This window comes from Phocoena phocoena, chromosome 10, assembly GCF_963924675.1.
Source record: "Phocoena phocoena chromosome 10, mPhoPho1.1, whole genome shotgun sequence".
NCBI lineage: Eukaryota > Metazoa > Chordata > Mammalia > Artiodactyla > Phocoenidae > Phocoena > Phocoena phocoena.
This window is the reverse complement of record NC_089228.1, coordinates 85644803-85665111: the sequence shown is the minus strand read 5'-3', so window position 1 is coordinate 85665111 and position 20309 is coordinate 85644803. Positions and strand designations below refer to the sequence as shown.

Sequence of the window (20309 nt, the reverse complement as noted above, 5' to 3'; positions counted from 1 at the left end):
AAGGGTCTTTCTTTGTGCGCGTACAGGTGCGCAGGGATCAACACATCCCAAAGTCACTGGAGTGGCAGCCAGTTAGAACAACTGCTGTCCTGCAGATTCATGTGTAGAAGGAGACTGTGCTGAGTAAGCTACATTTCAAAGTTTCCTGTTAATACCCAATAGTGCGTGTGACAGGATTCTGCAGAAGCCATCAGCACCCAGCAGCCAGCAGCTTCCCAGGTGCCACCGGCCCCCATATCTTGGGCAATATTGTAGTAGAATACCCCTCTGGTCTCAGGGGAGACACCTCCCAGGGAATAGCTTCCTCTGGCACCCTAGAGGGTGTATCTCAGGCAAGTTCCAGAAGGAAGATTTCCAGCAAGTTCCCTGGGTGCAGCACCACAGGGACCTCCCTGCCACTGGCATGCCCTCTCCAACAAGGTCTAGATCTCAGCTGGGGGCATGGGGTCTGCCTTGGATGCTGTGTTTTAGATGCAGGAACAGTGGCTGCTCCTTATATTACACTCTTGAGAGATCTCTTTGCTTCCTTGGGTGCTGAGATAGAGCATCTAAGGAATTTCCTCCTTTCTGAGATCCAGACCTCATTGGAGAGGATGGAAAGGACAGTGGCAGAAGTTGCTGTGGTGCTGTGCTGGCGGAACTTGTGGGAAAATCTTCCCTCTGGAACTTGACAGTGAATCTGGGGACGAGAGGAAATAAATCGATACCTGGCACACATTCTGACACCAGCCCTACTGTTCAGTTTGTCTGTGGCATATAGAAAAAATAATTTTGTTAACTTTGCAGGTTTTTGTGCTGATGAAAGTGAAATGGCACATGTGAAATGCTTCGTAAAAGATACGAATGTTAAGATAGGATTAAAAATTATTTGGCTGTAAGGATGCCTGTCTTGGTTTCAGGTTCTCCGATGCTAATTTTGTTGAATTTTCTCAGGCCACTTGAAGCTTTTCCTGAGCCCAAGTTCTGTTTCTGCTTTGTTATCTGCTGAAGCACAGTCACTTGGTGGCAGATAAGTTGGCTCTAGCCTCCTACAGGTGAGGAGTTCTGTCTATATTCTCCTTCAGCATCCAGGCAGCCTCTCTCAGGAACTGGCCTGTTTTATTTTCTAGCATTATTGTATGATTTACACACAATAAAATTCACTTATGTTAAGTATACAGTTTAATGAGTTTGGGTAACTACATACAGTCTTGTAACCACCATCACACTAAGATATAGAGCATATTCTTGATCCTCAAAGTCTCCTTGGCCTCAGCTACTTTTGATCACTTGAACTACACCCTTGCATTTTCCACTTTCAATACTCAGACTCACTTTCTGTGCTGGTCACCACGTTTCATTTTTCTGAGAAACATCCCTGTTTTTGTCTATTTTGCAGAGTAGACGTAACCGACAGGTTTAGAGTTCAATAACTAAAGAGTCTTTTCCTGGCTCAAATGCAAAGTGTCCATCATACGCTTTTTCTTAGTCATTTTACCCCCACCCTCAAAGTGTGGTGATCTTTAATGATCTTGTTATATTTTTTAATGCCTGAAGGAGACCTCCTGGGGTAGCAGCCATCCACCGTTTTCCAGGAACAGCCCTTATACCTGGAGTGGGGTGAAGTGGCATGTCTATGGGACAATGCATCACACCACCTCCCACCATATACATGTCTAAGCCAGAGCTTATTGGACCACCTGACCCAAGCAGAGTCAGTCAAATTCTCATTCCCAGGAATTTCAAGGGTGGACCATAGGGGCACAGACTGTCATTGGAGCTGCACTGCACTATGGGAAGATCCTGGAGACACAATCTAAGCACTCTTGCTGTTGATCAGAGTTGTCCCCATGGTTTCGTCCCTTCCCATTCCATGAACTTTCCCTTTCTTTCCTGAAGTTAACCAATTAATGTCTGTTGTGTGCAATCTGAGATATTTTACTAAACTGAAACCTCTACTAACTGGTACAATTTCCCCTCAAAGTAGAAAACAATTGTTCTCTTACTGGCCGACAGAAACCTAGTCCCAAGAGCTACTGAGAAGGGAAGTATAATGTAGCTTACTTGACCAGGCTTCTTCCTGTACTGGGAATCCATCTACCCAGAAGGTCTCCTGCCCTTTCGGAACACAAGTCTGACCACTTTTCTTTCAGCCAGTCTTAAGCCTTTTCCCTACCTCAAGATTTTTCTTGTTTTTTTAAATATATGCTATTATTTTCATTCATATTTCCTAACGTCTGTGAATAAAATTCTATGTCTCCTGTATTATTTCTGACAAATGTGTTACTGGAACACATTTTATATGTTCAAAAACATAATATAACAGGACAGACCTTCCTGAGATTGGTGATGTATAATGTCAAAAGTTAAATTTGGGCTTCATATATCAAAACTTACTTAGAAATACTTCTTTTCATTGAGAACAAGATAAACAGATTTTTCAAAGAGAAGGGGTTTTCTCCTCTTGAGAGCCCTTTTAAAATGCAGGAGCTGCTCAGCATTGCTTCAAATACAATAAAGTTGAAATGAAATGACCATAAAAAGGAAAAATTACACAAATTGCAGAATGGCTTAAGTAGTTGCTTTGCATTTGTTCTAGAGTATATGCTGGCTACTCCCACTCTGAAGTGAGGAGCAAGCAGCTGAGAAAGGTAGAGTGGGAAAGCTGAAAAGCTTTCTGTTACGGGTTGAATTGTGTACCCCCCCAAATTCCTATGCTTAGGTCCTACTGCCCCGTACCTCACAATGTGACTTTATTTGGAGACAAGGTCTTTACAAAGGTAATCAAGTTAAAATGAGAAAATCAGGATGATCCTATCTTAATCAGTGTGGGCTGGTATAATAAAAATACCAGAGGGACTTCCCTGGTGGTCCAGTGGTTAGGACTCCATGCTTCCAATGCAGGTGGCATGGGTTCGAACCCTGGCTGGGGAGCTAAGATCCCACATGCCACACAGCGTGGCCAAAAAAAAATTACCAGAGACTGCGTGGCCTATACAATAAACATTTATTTCTCTTGGTTCTGGGAAGTCCAAGATCAAGGTGCCAGGAGATTCCGTCTGGTGAGGACCTATTTTTCAGTTCATAAATGGCCATGTTCTCACTGTTTCCTTATATGGTAGAAGGGGTGAGGGAGCTCTCTGGGGTCTCTTTTATAAGGGCACTAATCCCATTTATGAGGGCTCCACCTTCAAGATCTAATTACTGTCCAAAGGCCCCACCTCCAAACACTATCACATTGGGAATTAGGTTCCAACATATGAATCTTGGAGGGGCACAAACATTCAGTCTATAGCCAACCCTAATCCAATATGACTGATGTCCTTACAAAAAGGGGAGATTTGGATATAGACACATATAGCAGGAAGATGATGGGAAAAGGCCCAGGGAGAAGATAGCCACCGATAAGCCAAGGAGAGAGATCCTTCCCTCATAGCTCTCAGAAGGAACCAAGGTCTGCTGTTAGAAAACAGAGCTGCACTCACTCACCTACACATAAAGCTCAACAATTTTTGGTTCCTTTATACTAATAAGACACAAGACATAATTTGCTCTCTCCTTCATATAAGACATTCCTATTAACCCATCAGCCGAGTATGGACTGTAGTGTACTCCCAGGCCTTCCCATTCTCAGGGGATCCAAATAAATTCTCAGTCAAGGTCCAGGCAAGGCTTTCTTTCCCATTGTGATGGCTAATTTTATGGGTCAACTTGACTGCACCACAGGGTACCCAGATATTTGAACAAGCATTATTCTGAGTGTTTCTGTGAGAGTGGTTTTTTTTTTTAACATCTTTATTGGAGTATAATTGCTTTACAGTGGTGTGTTAGTTTCTGCTTTATAGCAAAGTGAATCAGCTATACATATACATATATCCCCATATCTCCTCCCTCTTGAGTCTCCCTCCCACCCTCCCTATCCCACCCCTCCAGGTGGTCACAAAGCACTGAGTTGATCTCCCTGCGCTATGTGGCTGCTTCCCACTAGCTATCTATTTTACATTTGGTAGTATATATAAGTTGTGAGGGTGTTTTTGAATGAGATAAACATTTAAATCAGTAAACTGAGTAAAGCAAATTGGCCTCCATAATGTGGGTGGGCCTCACTCAATCAAATGAAAACCTCACTACCTCCCCTTCCCCGTTCAAGAGCACACTTTCCTGCCTGGGAGCCTTTGAACTGGTCCCTGGTTCTACAGCAGCTACAGGTCTTTGGACTCAAAATAGACATTGGATCTGCAGATTTTAGACTTGCCAGCTTCCATAATCATGTGAGCCAATTCCATATATATATATATATATATATATATATATATATAAAATATACCCTATTGGTTCTGTTTCTCTGGAGAACCCTAATACACCCATCCTTCCTTACGTAGCCAACAATTCATTTTCATCATACAAATTTACCAACTAACTTTTGTAAAATTACTGCTATGGATTTTGTGAAATATTTCTCCATGTTCAAATCCTTTCAGAAATGGTCTGGGTTTAAGGAATAAAATATAAATAAACATCAAATGAAAGAGAGATTAAGAAGAAAATTTCTGCCTGGAATGCAGTTGTTTTGAAAAAAGAACACTGACAGGCCATCATAAAAATTCAACAATTGGGGCTTCCCTGGTGGCGCAGTGGTTGAGAGTCTGCCTGCCGATGCAGGGGACACAGGTTCGTGCCCCGGTCCGGGAAGATCCCACATGTCGCGGTGTGGCTGGGCCCGTGAGCCATGGGCGCTGAGCCTGCGCGTCCAGAGCCTGTGCTCCGCAACGGGAGAGGCCACAACAGTGAGAGGACCGTGTACCGCAAAAAAAAAAAGAATGGCTTAAGTAAAAGGTTTATGTTCATCATGGACTGCACTCATTGTGTGTTTTATTTTTCATTTCCTTGGTGCTTTGTAATCACCTGTTAACTATCTTTTATAGCTGATTAGTCATCTTTAAAATTACTATGTGTCTCATATTACCTATTATTAAAATGTTATCTTAACAATAAAAACCTTAATTCTGATACATTGAATTTTAACATTTTTTCCTACTCTCTCTCTTTTTTTTTAACCTTACACATGTCACAGGTAACCTAAAACCTAAGTTAAACTATTTGAATACAATTCAGAGCTGGGGAATTGGGTAAAATGGATGCTCTACAAATGATCTTACATGAGCTTTCTGAATCAGAATGTAACAAATTATTATTTGTTCCCCTTGGCTCTTTCCAGAAGGATAGAGATTATCATGTAAAAGTCAGGCAATTTCTGCACTCTGGCTGAAAACCCTGGGAATTTAGTTTAGCCTTAATAAGTAATAACAAAATTTTAAAAGGTTCTATTGCTTTTCATTAACATTTTATCATTATTCTTTATACCATGCTAAATGATTTAGCTTTATTTTTCTATTATCATACAGTATTGTGTTTCTTTCTTCCTTTCTCTTTCACAAACTGATAAATGCTCTTGGGCAAGATAAGAAGACACAGCCCTACAATGCCCAGCAATGGAGTCTGTGCTAAGCTACAAGTGGCTAATAGAAAGATTACATAAAAATACCCATAATTTTTCAAAACTTGTATAGTGGAAGACTGCAATAAATTAAAGGATTATATATGAGTTAATATCACTGCATAAACTTAACCCTATCAATACCCATCGTTTCTTACTAAAGATAAGACACTGTATTTGGATGCCTAGAGAAAAATTCTGATTAAATGATTAACTACTTATAACTTTTTTCCAGATACCTGCAAAATTGTTTCCTTATAAATTGTTCTTCAAAAGCAATAGGAAAGGATACAGTGAATTCCCTGGAGGTCCAGTGATTAGGACTCCGCACTTTCACTGCCCAGGACTCGAATTATATCCCTGATGGGGGAACTAAGATCCCACAAGTCACAAGCAACACGGCCAAAAAACAAACAAACAAAAAGCATATGTTTTGGAGACATTCCCCAGTACTTCGAGGGTTTGAGGAACCTTTGTCTCTTGAGAGAGGAATATTTTTAGAACCTCCCTCTTTCCACATGTGGACTTTGAGTCAGAAGATCTGAAGTCTCAGTCTACCACTGCCTAGCTGTGTGAGATCTTGGACTTGTGACTTAGCCTCTCATTCTTATAAAAAAGGGAGTAGAAAACATTTGCCCTACATGGCTACTGAGAGGATTCAGTGGGATAATGTACATTATGATAGTTTAGAGCAGCCAGGTGCCATGGAAATAAAATGTGAGACACAAATGTGAATCACATCTGTAATTACAATTTTTTCTGGTATCCATATTAAAAAAATTAAAAGTGAAATTAATTTTAACAATATTTGTATTCAACCCAATATATCCAAAGTATTATTTCAACATGTAATCAATACAAAAAATTATGGAAACATTTTACATTCTACCTTCTTTTCACACTAAATCTTTGAAATTTGGTGTGTATTGTACATTATAGTACATTTCAATGAAAGCTAGACATATTTCAAGTGCTCAACAGCCATCATGTGGCTGGCAGCCACCCAAATGAATAGCATAGGTAGATATCTGAATTAATTTGTCACATCAACTAGTTGATCATTGAGCAGGCAAAGCATAAGGGATCTTACCTAAGCTGGTGACATGGTTGTTGCAGACTCTGGGGGCTTCACAATTTTTCCTAAGGGAGGCATCATCTCCTTTGGTATGCTGAACTTAAAAAAAGTCAAACAACACTAAAATGTATAAAGTTAATGTCTCTCCACACCATTCCAAAATTAACCAATACTATTAACAACTACAGATAACATCTGGGGAGGTGTGCTTCATAAGACGTTTAAAAAAATCAATCCTTTTATTGCCTCTAGATTTTCACCTATGATAACCTCTAAATTCTACCCCTCTGTTTTGGTTACCATTTTCATACAGAAGACATTTTTCTTTCCCAGCTTCTTAGTTCTGTTAAGAAATAACATTAGGTACTTTGCCTTATACAATACTTAGTACAGACTGCCTGAATATAACTTTTTATATATTTTAAAATATATACTTACTATTTGGGCTCTTTTCATCAGTGATGCCTTTTTATCATGTGGCTGAATGAAGAAATTAGAAGTCAGATTTAGTTTTGACTGGCTGGTGTTTCAAAGTCAAATTACACAGTCAAATTACAAGGTCATCAAAATTCTTACTCGGAAACTCAGTCGTCTACTGACAGTTTTCAAAACAGTGGGTTGTTTCCTTTATCTAGAATTTATATTAAATGTTACATTTCACCCCAAAGAAAGCTAGATTTTAAGCTCTGTCAAAAAGAAATACGGGTGGGGCGGGTGGCAGGAGGTGGGCACGCAGTGTCTGCAGCGTATACAGCTGAGAAAGCATTTCCTAAAGGCGGTGCTGTGCGTAGTTAGTAGATAAATATTTCCTGCCTTCTGAGAATGATAATCCTATGAAAAGTTAAGAAATGGGAAAACAGACTTGTATTATAATAGCTATGGTAGGTGTAAACAGAAGATTTAACAAGACTCCAGTAAACCGAAATGTACTACGCCCACAAAGAAAGTTGAGAAATTTGTAAAACGACTTAAAGAAAGAAAAAAAAAAAAAAGCTAGACGTAATTATTATTAAGGCTTTCCTGCTCCTTCAGATTGCAATGGCAGTTGTTTTCCCGGCGCCCAGAACAGTACTTAGTACGTACTAGGTGCTCAGTGAATAGCAGGATTCATCGCAGGATTAGGCCTTCCGGCACTACTACCGCACCACAATGTAGTCAAAATACAAAAAACGAAAATATAAAAGCTCTTAATACAATTAGGAGTCCGCGGAACGAGGGTTCTACAGAAAAATAAGCCGTACTACATATACAATATTTTGTTCTCCCAGTGTTTACAACTAGTGGGCGCAGGTCTTTTCCCCGCTTGTAAAAGTCAAAAAAAAAAAGAGGATTCTACTCTGAAGGGAAGTTCCAAGCACTGGTCAGAAGGCAGGATCCGAGGACACTAAAGAATTAGGTAGGAGAAGCCCCATGATATTCCAGCCCAAACACACGCTACGCCCACCACGCAGGCGCAGGAAGGGGCAGAGCCGAAGCGGGCGGAGCCGAGAGGCGATTCGCCGGATTCGGATGGCCCCGCCCTCCGTCTCGTGTCAGGCGATCACGTGGCCGTCTAGGGCCGAAGGGCGGAGTTCCACTCTTTTACAGCCGCGCGCGCTAGCATTCCTGCGGCTGCGGGGACGAACGCGTATTGCCTGTGGACCTCACGCGAGGCGCCGGAGCCACAACTACGTGAGTTCGCTACAAGGATTGCCCGCTTCCATCCAGTAAGTGTGAGAGAGGTGACCGGAGTGGGTCCGCGGGGGCTGCTAAACTAGCCGCTTTGGGCTCCCACCGGCCGGAAGTCGGGTACTCGTGTGACAGCTGCCGGGCCGCTGCCGGGGTCTAAGTGAAGGGGCTGTTGAACGGTCACAGGAGCCGGGACGGGGAGGGAGGTGAGGCTCGGGGCTGCCCCATTGGTTGGATCTGTTTTGGCGCGCTGTCCCGTCCGCGCTCTCTATTGGCTGGCGGGCACAGTCCCTGTGGCGCGCTCGGCGGTTGGAGGGACCTGGCGCGCGGCACCGGATCTTCTGCCCAGGTTTTGGTTTCTGGGTCTCTGTCCGTTGGCCAGCTGGCGGGGTCGCGGGGCCGTTTGTGTGCAGCTGCTTGGTGTGAGGGCCTCAGCCTGGGCGTGCCTGGCTGTCGGGATGAGGCGGAACATCCACCCTCTTGACCAGTAATTAACTGGCGGTGATCCAAGGGGGTCTGCAAACTGGGCTCATGGGACAAGGTCCCTGAATTCTGCGTCCCCCTTAAAAATAAAAATTGAACTTGGTGACACTGGTTTCACCAGTTTATCAGGATTTCCTTGGACCCAGGCCTATGCCAGAGTTTTCAATCTAGTTGTTTAAAAGAACTAGAGAATAAAAAGTAAGGACGCGAGGTTTCTGGCGGGAGTGTGATGAACAAGTGAAGGATTAGATTTGATCTGTGGCTTTCAACTTTTTAAATCTGGACATGTACTAAAGAACATTTTTTACATCGCAATTTAGGATGCAACCCTCCAACTAAATTAGAACCTTCGCTAAGCAGTATTTATTTCTCATATGCCCTGCACTCTGACGTTTTCTCGTCTGTTTAGTTACATTTTTCTAAACAACCACTGAGTGATTTTGGAATCCCAGGCTGCAACCCGCAGTTTGAAAATCATTGCCTTGGCTCAGCTCGACCAGCATTTGCTTAATATTAACTAGAATAGAAAATAGGGTGCGTCACACAATTCGATTTTCTTTCCTAAACATTTTCGTTTGCGTTTGTGTGTGCTAGGGCACAGTGTAAAGTGTATTCACATGGGATGGGTCATAGTCAAAGTTTAAAAGCCACTGCACTGGGTAAAGAAAGGCATGCCACAGAAATCAAGGAGATCTGTTTGAGGGAGAGACATGGCTGGGGAGTTCAAAGTTGGGTTTGGAGTGAGTCCGGCCCAGTGGTGTGGTTAACAGCGTTACATAGCCCTTTGTCTCTTGCTCCCTTTTCTTTGCTTCCACCAGTGTCTCAGTTCATTATGGTGGTTACACATTCCCTACAAATGTAAATGCATAATCTTATTTGATTGGATATTAAATCACTATTAAGTTATTGCTGGTTACCAGAGCCAAGTTTATTATAGCTTAAATCTGCCTTTGAAACAGTAGAGTTAGGATGCTGCTCTTGACTTGGGCACACCCAAGTATCTGTGTTTTGCTTTTCCTGGTGACTGTTTTTCAGATCTTTTTTTAAAAATTATTTATTTTTGGCTGTGTTGGGTCTTCGTTGCTGTGCGGGGGGGCTTTCTCGTTGAGGGGAGCGGAGGCTACTCTTCACTGTGGTGCATGTGCTTCTCATTATAGTAGCTTCTCTTGTTGCGGAGTATGGGCCCTAGGCGTGTGGGCTTCAGTAGTTACGGCACGTGGGCTCAGTAGTTGTGGCTCGCGGGCTGTAGAGCGCAGGCTCAGTAGTTGTGGCACATGGGCTTAGTTGCTCCGTGGCATGTGGGATCTTCCCAGACCAGGGCTCAAACTTGTGTCCCCTGCATTGGCAGGTGGATTCTTAACCACTGCTACCAGGGAAGTCCGTTTTTCAGATCTTTGACAGCCCTGTATTTAATCCAGGACACTGTCATGTTTTGTAAGTTTGTTTAGAATACAAAATTTCCCTTTTGTAACAATACTTTTCCAGCCAGAATTAATTGTATGTGTGTGTATAGAGATATTAAGTGTCATTAGCTTTAGTCACTTGTCATTGACAGGGCTGAGTTTGGGTACAGTGAGAAAAGATAGTTCCATCATTTTTTATTGCTATGATTTTTTAATTTTTATTTTTATGATTGTACTTTCAACAACAACAAAAAACTAGGTTTCACTTTCTGATGCAGACCATATTCTGTTTTTGAATTACTGGTCTTCTGTTCTTCACCAGGTGTACAATGAATCACAGTATGAAGCAGAAACAAGAAGGAATCCAAGAGAATGTAAAGGTATGTGATGCAGTCACTTTAATTTGTTATAGAAAGCTTGTGGTTAGATGTTTTTTGACATACTTTAGTCAAATTTAACCTGAATATAATTTCTATGAACGTTGAATTAATCAGTTTTTAGTCTGAGGGCAAGTAACAATAGAGAACTGTTTAAAAATTAATTATGGTTGAATATTAAGTTTTCTGATCCACATACATGGGATGTCTTTCCATTTATTTAGGTCTTCTTTACATTCTTTCAACAATGTTTTGTTGAAAGAAAAAAGTTTCAACAAAGTTTTTTGAGTTTTTCACTTTTTTGTTAAATTTTTTCCTAAGTGTTTTATTCTTTTTAATGCTATTGTAGCTGGAATCATTTCCTTAATTAAATTTTTGGGGTGCTCATTGCTACGGTATAGAAGTACTATTGATTTTTGTACCTTGATCTTGTATCTTGCAACCTTGCTAAACTTGTTTATTCTAATAGTTTTTAGTAGATTCCTTAGGATTTTCTATATATAAGAAATGCTTTGTTTCTACTTTTACTACATTTCATGAAATGATTTTATTAAAATCCTTTTTATGTATCTTCAGATTAGTGTCTTTGACCACAGAGACAGTTTGCATTATATTGCGTATATTTCCAAGGTATATGCTTATTACCATCCAACTTGCTCATTTTGCCACACTTTTTGAATCCCTGTATTATACTGTCACTGGAAATCATGTTCCAAATGTTTATTCTTATAACAATAAAGACAGAGCTTAATTTTGAGTTTGTAATTTTGACTGGCTTCGCTCTTCAGGTTCTAAATGAATTCTCAACTTAGCTAGGGGGTCCTGCCACACAACTTAGACTATATGTATTCTCAGGATTCCTGGGAATGAGACTACATTGTTAAGAAAGTGTACCAGTTTCCAGATTTAAATTCAATGGTATAAATAAAAGCCTTTTTGTAAGTGATAGCAGGTGCTTTTTGATAGGCTGCTTTGTTTACCTTGCCTTAGTATCTTCCTTACATTATTTTTCGTGAATAATTTGCATCGATAATTTGTGAATTTTATTCCATCAGCTTTCATAAAGGGTGATGGCATCTTCCCACTGTGCTTTGTATGTGTGTGTTTTTAAACTTTTTATTATGAAAATTTTTAAGTATTCAAAAATAAGAGTCAATAGTATAATCTCATTTTACTTCCCCCATTTTCAACAATTATCAGTATATGGCCAGTCTTGTTTCATCTCCATCTCCATTCACTCCCCCTTTCCTCCACTGAATCAAATCCCAGACAAATAATTTATGTAATTTCAGCAGATTCTAACAGTTAAAGAGAAGTCTAATATTTACTATCTATAGTACAACTATCTGGGATATAAAAGGATCTGGGTTCTGTTTGGTTGTGGTTCTGCCTCCAAAACTGTGATGTTGGGTGAGTTATTTAGCATCTCAGCCTCAGTTTACTCATCTGTAAAATGAGGGCGTTGGACTGAAACTAGGTCTGTAAGAGTACATTTTAGGAGTTCACGGATTCCTTGCCGATTATACACAAAATTCTGTGTGAGTATGCTCTTTTGTTTTTTTTTGAGGGGGTTCATAGAATCTCAAATTGTTTTCTAAAAAGATTACGACTCAATATATAAGAACCTTTCTGGCTGTAAAGAGCTTATTATTCTAACACATGATCTATATGAATAAAATGATAATAGCAATATTGCATTTGGACGGCTGGATGCTATAAAGCTTACAGTTGTGAAAGTTAAATCTTGGAAGTGGTCATTTAGCTGGCTTCTTTGGCCTTTATGAGTAGCAAGCATTTAAATAAATTAACACCTCCTATTATTAAGGTTCCAAAGTTGTATTTTCTTCTATTTGTCTGGACAATGTTGACTAATCTGTAATCTAAATTATATCTGAAATGTTGGTGTAATATTTGTTCCCACAGTAGCCAGCATTTGTTCTTCAGTTAAATGGTGAGATAATAATCAGCAGTAGAAACTTTACCGTGGGAAAGGTGAACTCTAGTCCTGTGAAGCACAGTGTGGAATCAGTAACTTTCTCACGCTCCTTCGGTGTCATGTTCTTGCTGACCTTGTTTGAGTGTTCACCATTGTTTGCTATCCCGTGGTGGCAGTATAACTAATGATTTTTTGCAAAAATAGAGAGACCTTTTAGATCAGGAAATATACAGGAAGGTATTTACATATTACAAGGAAACCATTTTTTTTTCAAAAACAATAGCTTGTGCATTTTAGAGTGTGTGTATGCCTCAAGCATTGACATTTTCTCTGCTGATGAATGGGCTTGAAGCAAAACTGTTTCTGCAGTCAGGTAAAGGTTGAAGGGGGGAAGCGGGTCTTCTTACATGTGTAATATTCTTTAAAGTGATATTCTTTTAGTGGATTCATATAAATGTGTTAGGGACTATTTGCAATTTAAAGGAAGCCTGAGATGAATCCTTTTGATTAGGGGAAAGTATTTTGCAGTGTAAATAATTAACCTTTTCCTCCAATTTACCTCTTTTGTGGGTAGCATTAAACGTTATGATGTTTGGTAAATTTCTAGTTTCTGTGTAGAAGATCTTTTTAAGAGGGAATACAAATATTCCTGTTTTATTGGAATTTCATCATACATGGTTTGGAGTACTAGAACTTAATGTTATATTTTTGTTTTAACTAAACAAATGACTACATGACTATAGCAAGAATGTCCATTGAAATGGAAGAAGAGCTACTTGTTTGTGTCAAATTTGGGTAATGTGATTTATTCTTAGAATTTCTTCAAACTTTATTATAATTTTAGGGAAATAATAAGCTTGCTAGTTGATCAAATCATATGTAGCATTATAAAAGTATACAGCAGATCAAACATTAGTGTCCTTAGCATTTTTTTTTCTTTTGTAAATTACGGTAGCACTGAGATGTTAACACTCCATATAGGAACTCAGTAACCAGATAATTCATTATCTTGACTTTCAGAGCAGTCCTGTTCCAAGAAGAACTCTGAAGATGATTCAGCCTTCTACGGCTGGATCTCTAGTCGGAAGAGAAAATGAGGTGTGTATTATTGAGCTAGAATGGGGTACAGATGATGCTACCTTTACATTAAAAACATTTCAAAGAGTTCCTTCGTCAGAAATACCTAAATCATTGAAATTTGGAAATAATTTAAGGATAACAATTGTATATTCCCCACAAAAGTGGTTTTTGTTTTAATTTTTCCATTTAGGAAGTTCAAAAGTGGTATGAATACCTGTAGTAGAACTGGGATAATGTAATAAGTTATGAGTTAACCTATAGGCATTATGTTTGATTTTTTTTTAAGAATAAAATGTTAGATTCAGTCATTTACCCCTGTATGTAAATGATGAAATCATGGATGAGGGTTTCTAGACTTTTGAAATTAGTGCCTTTCCATGGTACTGAATCATTTAAATAATAAAAATAAATTCAGCTAAGCCTTAGGCTCAAGTCTAATTCAAAATAGTTGATGTAAATAAAATTCCTAAAATATAACTATACATTTTGGTAGAGTTTTGAATTGTGTAATTTCTTAAAAGGGCCAAAGATATCAGAAAGATAGAGATACGAGTGCTTTCGGTTTTTTAAAAATCTTTATTGGAGTATAACTGCTTTACAATGGTGTGTTAGTTTCTGCTTTATAACAAAGTGAATCAGCTATACATATATCCCCATATCTGAGTGCTTTAGTTTTAATTCATGAGACTAAATTGCCCAGCTTTCTTGTTCATTAAACAAAATGACTGATGTATATGTTTTCATTATAGTTGGTTAAAAGCTTGTCCAAACGGAAACATTGGAACGACCAGTTAATATCTAAGACTTCCAGCTCTGGAGTTGTTACTGACCCAGAACACAATGAAAATAAAAATCTTGGAGGCGTCACCCAAGAAGCATTTGATCTTATGATTACAGGTATGGAAAAAAAAAAGTGTGTGTGTGTGTGTGTGTGTGTGTGTGTGTGTGTGTATGGCTTTTATTTTAAATTTTTTAATCAAAATAAGGGTAAATATTATTTGTTGTACTGTTATGAACTCTTCCCACAGCTTCTTAATTTATTAGATATTTTACTTTTATGTTTTTGATAATTTAAGATTTTTTAACGTGGAAATATATAAAACAGTGTACATTTGGACAGGTCCTACTGTTTGGTAAATCCAGATATGTATGAAATATTAAAGAAAAGGAAAGTGATTAATATGGCAGCTCTGATATTGGACTTATAAGACTTGGAAATAGTCTTTTCAGAAGAAAAATGTATAGAGATAATGAATTTGAAGAAAAGATACCAGGAGAATGAAATAAGGGGACAATAGGAATAATAAGGGGAGTGAAGGTGAATGAGAAGCACGTGGTTATAATACATACTAGTTTCTAATGGCAGTGGGGATCAGAAGAGGAAGTTAATGATGCTTTATAAGTATTATGGAAGGTGATCACTTCTGTCCTAACCATGGGTCATTATTACTGAGGAAAAAGATTGAGCCTAGAGAAGTTAATTGTCTTACTCAAGGTTATAGTGACATTTGGGCTCATTTCGAGTCCCCTGAGGACAGTGAGGGGAAAAATAAGTAGACAGTGGGATTTCATTTATTGGATTTCATTTATTTGGTTGGCCAAAAAGTTCGTTCAGGTTTTTCTGTAAGATGTTAAAACCCCAATGAACTTTTTGGCCAACCCAATAGAAAGGCTGACTGCATACAAATAAAGAAGCTCTAATAATAATGTAGAATAAACAACAGGATTTGTGACACTCATATCTGATTTGGCTAAAATTAATGAAGATTGGTGGGAAAAAAAACACTGAAGTTAATTATGGAAATAAACAACTCAACTATACATTATATTGCCAACATACCACATAGATGAAAAACATTAATCCATGCAACTTGAACACAGAACTCTGACTGTAGACCCTCAGAGGGCTATACTGTGAGGATTAAAAGAACTATAAAGAAATCTCGAATTTAATTTTTGTTGGCAGTGGTATTGGTGTAGTAGCAGTTTGGGTAAAAATTTGTGTATATTTTAGGATTGAGCAAATGAGTAATATGTTGATATTGTTGGGTCCATGGTATGGTTAAGGGAGATACAGTATATAAAGGGGAAGGAAAGGAAGAACTCTGTTGTGGAACTGGAATTGGGAGTGTTGGTATAAACTGGTGAGTTTTTAAAAAGAACCTTTCCTAACTGCCAATGAAAGAGCCCAGAAACAAATGACACCCGAATAATAAGAAGCACCATCACATCGAGTTCTTGGTTTGTAAACACTATTCTCCACTAAAGCTCCCTGGAGAAATGGCTGCTTCCAGCACTGGGGCAGGGAAACTACAGAGTGAGCTTGGAATCTCTTGTGTTAGAAAATACGGAAGTACTCAAAACCTGATGGGTGCCGGTTATAAGGACAAGGAGTCTGCTTGAAGGGATTCCCCCCTGGCTAAATTTGGGAAAATTTGAGCATCAAAATGAATAATGACAAGAATGGATTATAATACATTGAATTAAAAAAGAATACATGAATCCATACTGGTAATTTTCTTTTGAATTGGGGTAGGGAAAGTTCTTTTACAGAATAATGCCAACTACTAAATGTAGAAGGAACAAGAAACATCAGTGGAGGAAAATTGGGTGAAAGGTTGTTAGGGAACTGGATATTAATACCACAGACTCAAAAATTTTACTCCATAGATCATTTATTTGTTACTAAAGGAAAAAAGTATCTTTACAAGGGAGAAATCATCTTAATCAAGCGACCAAATTTAACATCTCCAGTATTGTGACCAATTAGTATGTGCTTCTTTGGTGATACACTGAGAAGGATACAACATTCTTACACAGTGTTCCTGCCAACTTGTGTAGCTTGAATTTCATCATGGAAATGGACAAATCCAAATTTAAGGACAGTGTAAAAATAACTGATCTGGACTTTTCACAAATGTGAATGTTAAATTAAAAAATATGAACACACAAAGCAAATGTTGCAAACACCTTTAACAATCTAGGTTAAAGTTATATGTGTATTGTACTTGTGTTTCAGTTCCTTTGAAGGGATTGAAATCTTCAAAATGTTGGGAAAAATAAGAGAAAAAAACTGACTTGGCTTTCTAACATTAATCTTTAAAAAAATGGGTATTACTCAGTACTGAAGGATATTGTAAACTTTTAAAAAATAGACAAAAAAGTTATTGGTTTTTTCTTTTTAGTTATTGGGCTTTTACAGCAGTATACAACAGTAATGATTTTCAAAGTTACATGTAAAACAATTTATTTTAGAAAATCCATCCTCTCAATATTGGAAAGAAGTGGCGGAAAAACGGAGGAAGGCTCTCTATGAAGCACTTAAGGAAAATGAGAAAGTATGTACTGAATATAATTTGTGGAATTTTTAAACATTCCAGGATTATTTTCTTTCTGCTGCCCAGGATATTTTATTAGAGCAATATAAACTAGCTTTAATGTTGTCTTAATAAAAATTTAAGTAGGCAACTCTGTTACCAGAACTATTATACAAAAAGAAGCCTATTGTGTTGAGAGCCAAAGACAGCACCTTTGTTAGGAACTTTGTGCTAAATGTGTGTCAGCTATATACTTGGAGGCATATAATTTGGTTTATAGCGTAGCAAATCTATGAAAAACTGAACTTTTTGATTGATGTCACATAGCTTCATAAAGAAATTGAACAAAAGGACAATGAAATTGCCCGCCTGAAGAAGGAGAATAAGGAATTGGCAGAAGTAGCAGAACATGTACAGTATATGGCAGAGATAATAGAGGTAGGTATTTTAACATTCACCTGATTCAGAGGCATCTATTTTTCTATAAAGTTGAGGCAGTAGTGTGATCAGAAAGTGTTTGGGCTCTAGAAAGAGATTTCCCGGGTTTGAGTCCTAGCCCCCTACCTAGCACCATTAAGTTTGAGTCAAGCAGGTTATTTATCCTGTCAGGGCTCCATTTTCCTCATTTATAAAATGGGAGTAATAGTGCCTACCTTTATAGGCTTGCTATGAGAATAACAAGTAGAGAATAGGTAGAAAATTGAGAGAATTGCCTGTACATAGTGAGAGCTCAATAATTGTTAGATGCTATTATTATGAAGCAAAAGAACACCTATTTTCTTGTAACGATATAGAAAGGAATACTTACATCTGAAAAACATACGGAAAATTATATTTCACAGTTGTCATTTTCAGACAGGTTGTCTTTTAAAAAAAATTTTTATTGGAGTAAAGTTGATTTAGAGCGTTGCGTTAGTTTCAGGTGTACAGCAAAGTGAATCAGATATATATATATATATATATATATATCTCTAGACAGTTTTTAATTTAAATATAATGCCAATGAGATATTACTGTCATTTATAAAACTGGTAATTGGTGTACGAAATAACTTCGGTCGTCTTATCTGACTTTTTTTTTTAAATTTGGAAGTAGCTACTGTGTTTATAAGAATTAGCCTGATGACTGTTACTTTACCAGTCTTAAAAAATAGGTCTTAAACTTATTCATGTCTGCAAAAAATTATCTTGCTGTTGAGGAGGACATTTTTCATATCAAAACTTCTCTTGTACTGAATTTCTGCCGTACATTTTAGTGCCATGACAGAACTCACGTCTGAAGTTTTCATTTGGAAGTACTGTAGTAGCTCTCTTAACTGCCATGGAAGTATTGGTCCAAAGCAGATGGGAAATTAGGAAACCTGGCCCTTTACTGTAGATAGTTGGAGAAGTACTGATTTAAATTGTATTCTGAAAGCATGTGAGTACTTAAAAAAAAAATAAGCAACTTTTTAAACACTGTGACTTCGCAGAAATATGATCTAATACGGTTAGCACTTTGATCTAACAAACACTTGACTGCATGTAAGTGAATTTAATATAGAGACATTATGAAATGAACCCTCATTATAACATTGAGGGTCAGTTATATCAGCATACTGATAATGGGCTTGGATTGTGAAGTTTTTACAATAAATTATTGGTTTATTCTTTACAAGAGACTGAATCAAGAACCTCTGGATAACTCTGAATCACCGGATAGTCAGGAATTTGATTCTGAAGAGGAAACTGGTGAGGATTCTGAAGGAGAAGACTCAGAAATTGGCACATGTGCTGAAGAAGTTGTCTCTTCCTCTACAGATGCAAAACCGTGTGTGTGAAATTCAGTAATAGTGACTCATGAGAAATATACTGCCAACGTTCACCTCCACTGTAGTTCTTTGTAGCAGAGCAAATAACTTTATAATGAAAACTTGGACTCAGACTTCCTCGTTTGTATCCTGGGGCCCTATTATTGTATTAAAACACAAATACTATGTATTTTTAATCTACGGTGTTGTTTTGTGTAAATAGCATTTTCTCAGTTGTCAGACATGACTTGTGTATATGATAAATAAACTTCATTCTGTTGAGCTTTGTGTATATCTTGAAGAATGAAGTATAAGGAGTCTGGGAAGAAACTTTGTCTATGTCTGTGCTTTTGTTTTGTTTCCTTTCTAATCTGCTAACTAGCTTGGAGGAAACAAGGGGAAAATGAATTCTCCCTTTTTATACTGAGATAGATAGCTGAGGTTTTACCTCGTAAACCTGGTTGCACCTCAAGCTCACTGGAGGGAATGTTGATTTCTACACCCCATGCCCAGGTAATCTAACCCAGTAGGAGTGTGAGCATCTGGGGTCAAAGGCTCCCCAGGTGAATCTGAGTAGCCAAGTAAAGGCTGGTATGATCATACCCTTCTTGGAAGCTTAAAATGTTGGGGTGGTGTTGGTAGTCCTCGAGAGAAGCAAAGTGGGGAGCAGATGAAGAGATGCATGAATAGCTAAGGGTTCTGAAACTTTCTATCTGCACATTTCACATACTGGTGTAGACAAAGTATGTCTACTGAAGGAATACGAAGTAAGAGTAGGGTGAAATTCAGGATTTCTCATATGTACTGTTCTGAAGGAAGAAAAGGACAAAATAAAGGGAAATTGTTTGCAAAGTATACAGCATTGGGATTAAGATCTGTGGAAAGCATACAAGAAGCTTTGTATAAATTGGCAATAAAGAGCAATGTCAAGCTTTAAAGGATTACTTTAGGCAAGTTATTCTTATAGAACTTTAATTTTCTTATCTCTGATATTAAGTCCACCTCTGTTTTTGTGAGAATTAAAACCTTTACTAGAGTGCCTGATCTAAATGCTTAAATAAATATTATTAATCTGTAGCAACGCTGTCCAATAAAGTTTTCTGGGATGCTGGAACTGAGTTGTCCAGTATAATAACCAGGTATCCGTGTATGGCTTTTGAGCACAAAATGTGGCTAGTATGAATGAGGAACTAACATTTTAATTTTTTAAATTTTAATTTATATTTAAAGAGCCATGTGAGGTCAGTGGTTACTGTAATAGTACAGCTGTTTATGTTTTAGATTTGGGCCATTAGCCCAAAGAAAGAGGAGAGCTAAGTAGAATAGGATGACTTGGCAAATAAAAAGTATTTCTGGAAAATGTCAAAAATGGATTGCCAGGATTTGGTGGCAGGGAGCAAAAGAGGAAGGAATTGAAGAGGGTTTTAAAATTTAATGTCAGAGCCAAAATTATTAATCTTCTAGAAGAAAATATTGGAGAAAATTTTAGTGACCTTGGATTTGGTAAAGGTTTCTCAAAAAGCACACAAAAATCACGAATTATACCATAAATCAGACTGCATAAATAAAAATCAAAAACTTCTTTTTGAAAGACTTTTAAGAGAATGGAAAGACAAGCCACAGACTGGGAGAAAATATTTGCAAAATATACCCAACAAAGGATTTCTATCTATAAAGAACTTACTACTCATTAAGTAGACAACCT

General features: G+C 38.0%; 1 protein-coding gene across 1 annotated transcript; it reads left to right on the top strand.

The window, feature by feature from the left end:
• The first annotated feature begins 10414 nt into the window (after positions 1-10414).
• GMNN (geminin DNA replication inhibitor) lies at positions 10415-18886 on the top strand. The gene is made up of 6 exons (XM_065885549.1): positions 10415-10485; positions 13439-13516; positions 14248-14395; positions 16754-16836; positions 17143-17253; positions 18473-18886. Exons 1-6 carry the CDS (start codon positions 10435-10437, stop codon positions 18632-18634), a joined length of 633 nt encoding a protein of 210 aa, XP_065741621.1. The 5' UTR covers positions 10415-10434; the 3' UTR covers positions 18635-18886.
• Positions 18887-20309: the final 1423 nt, after the last annotated feature.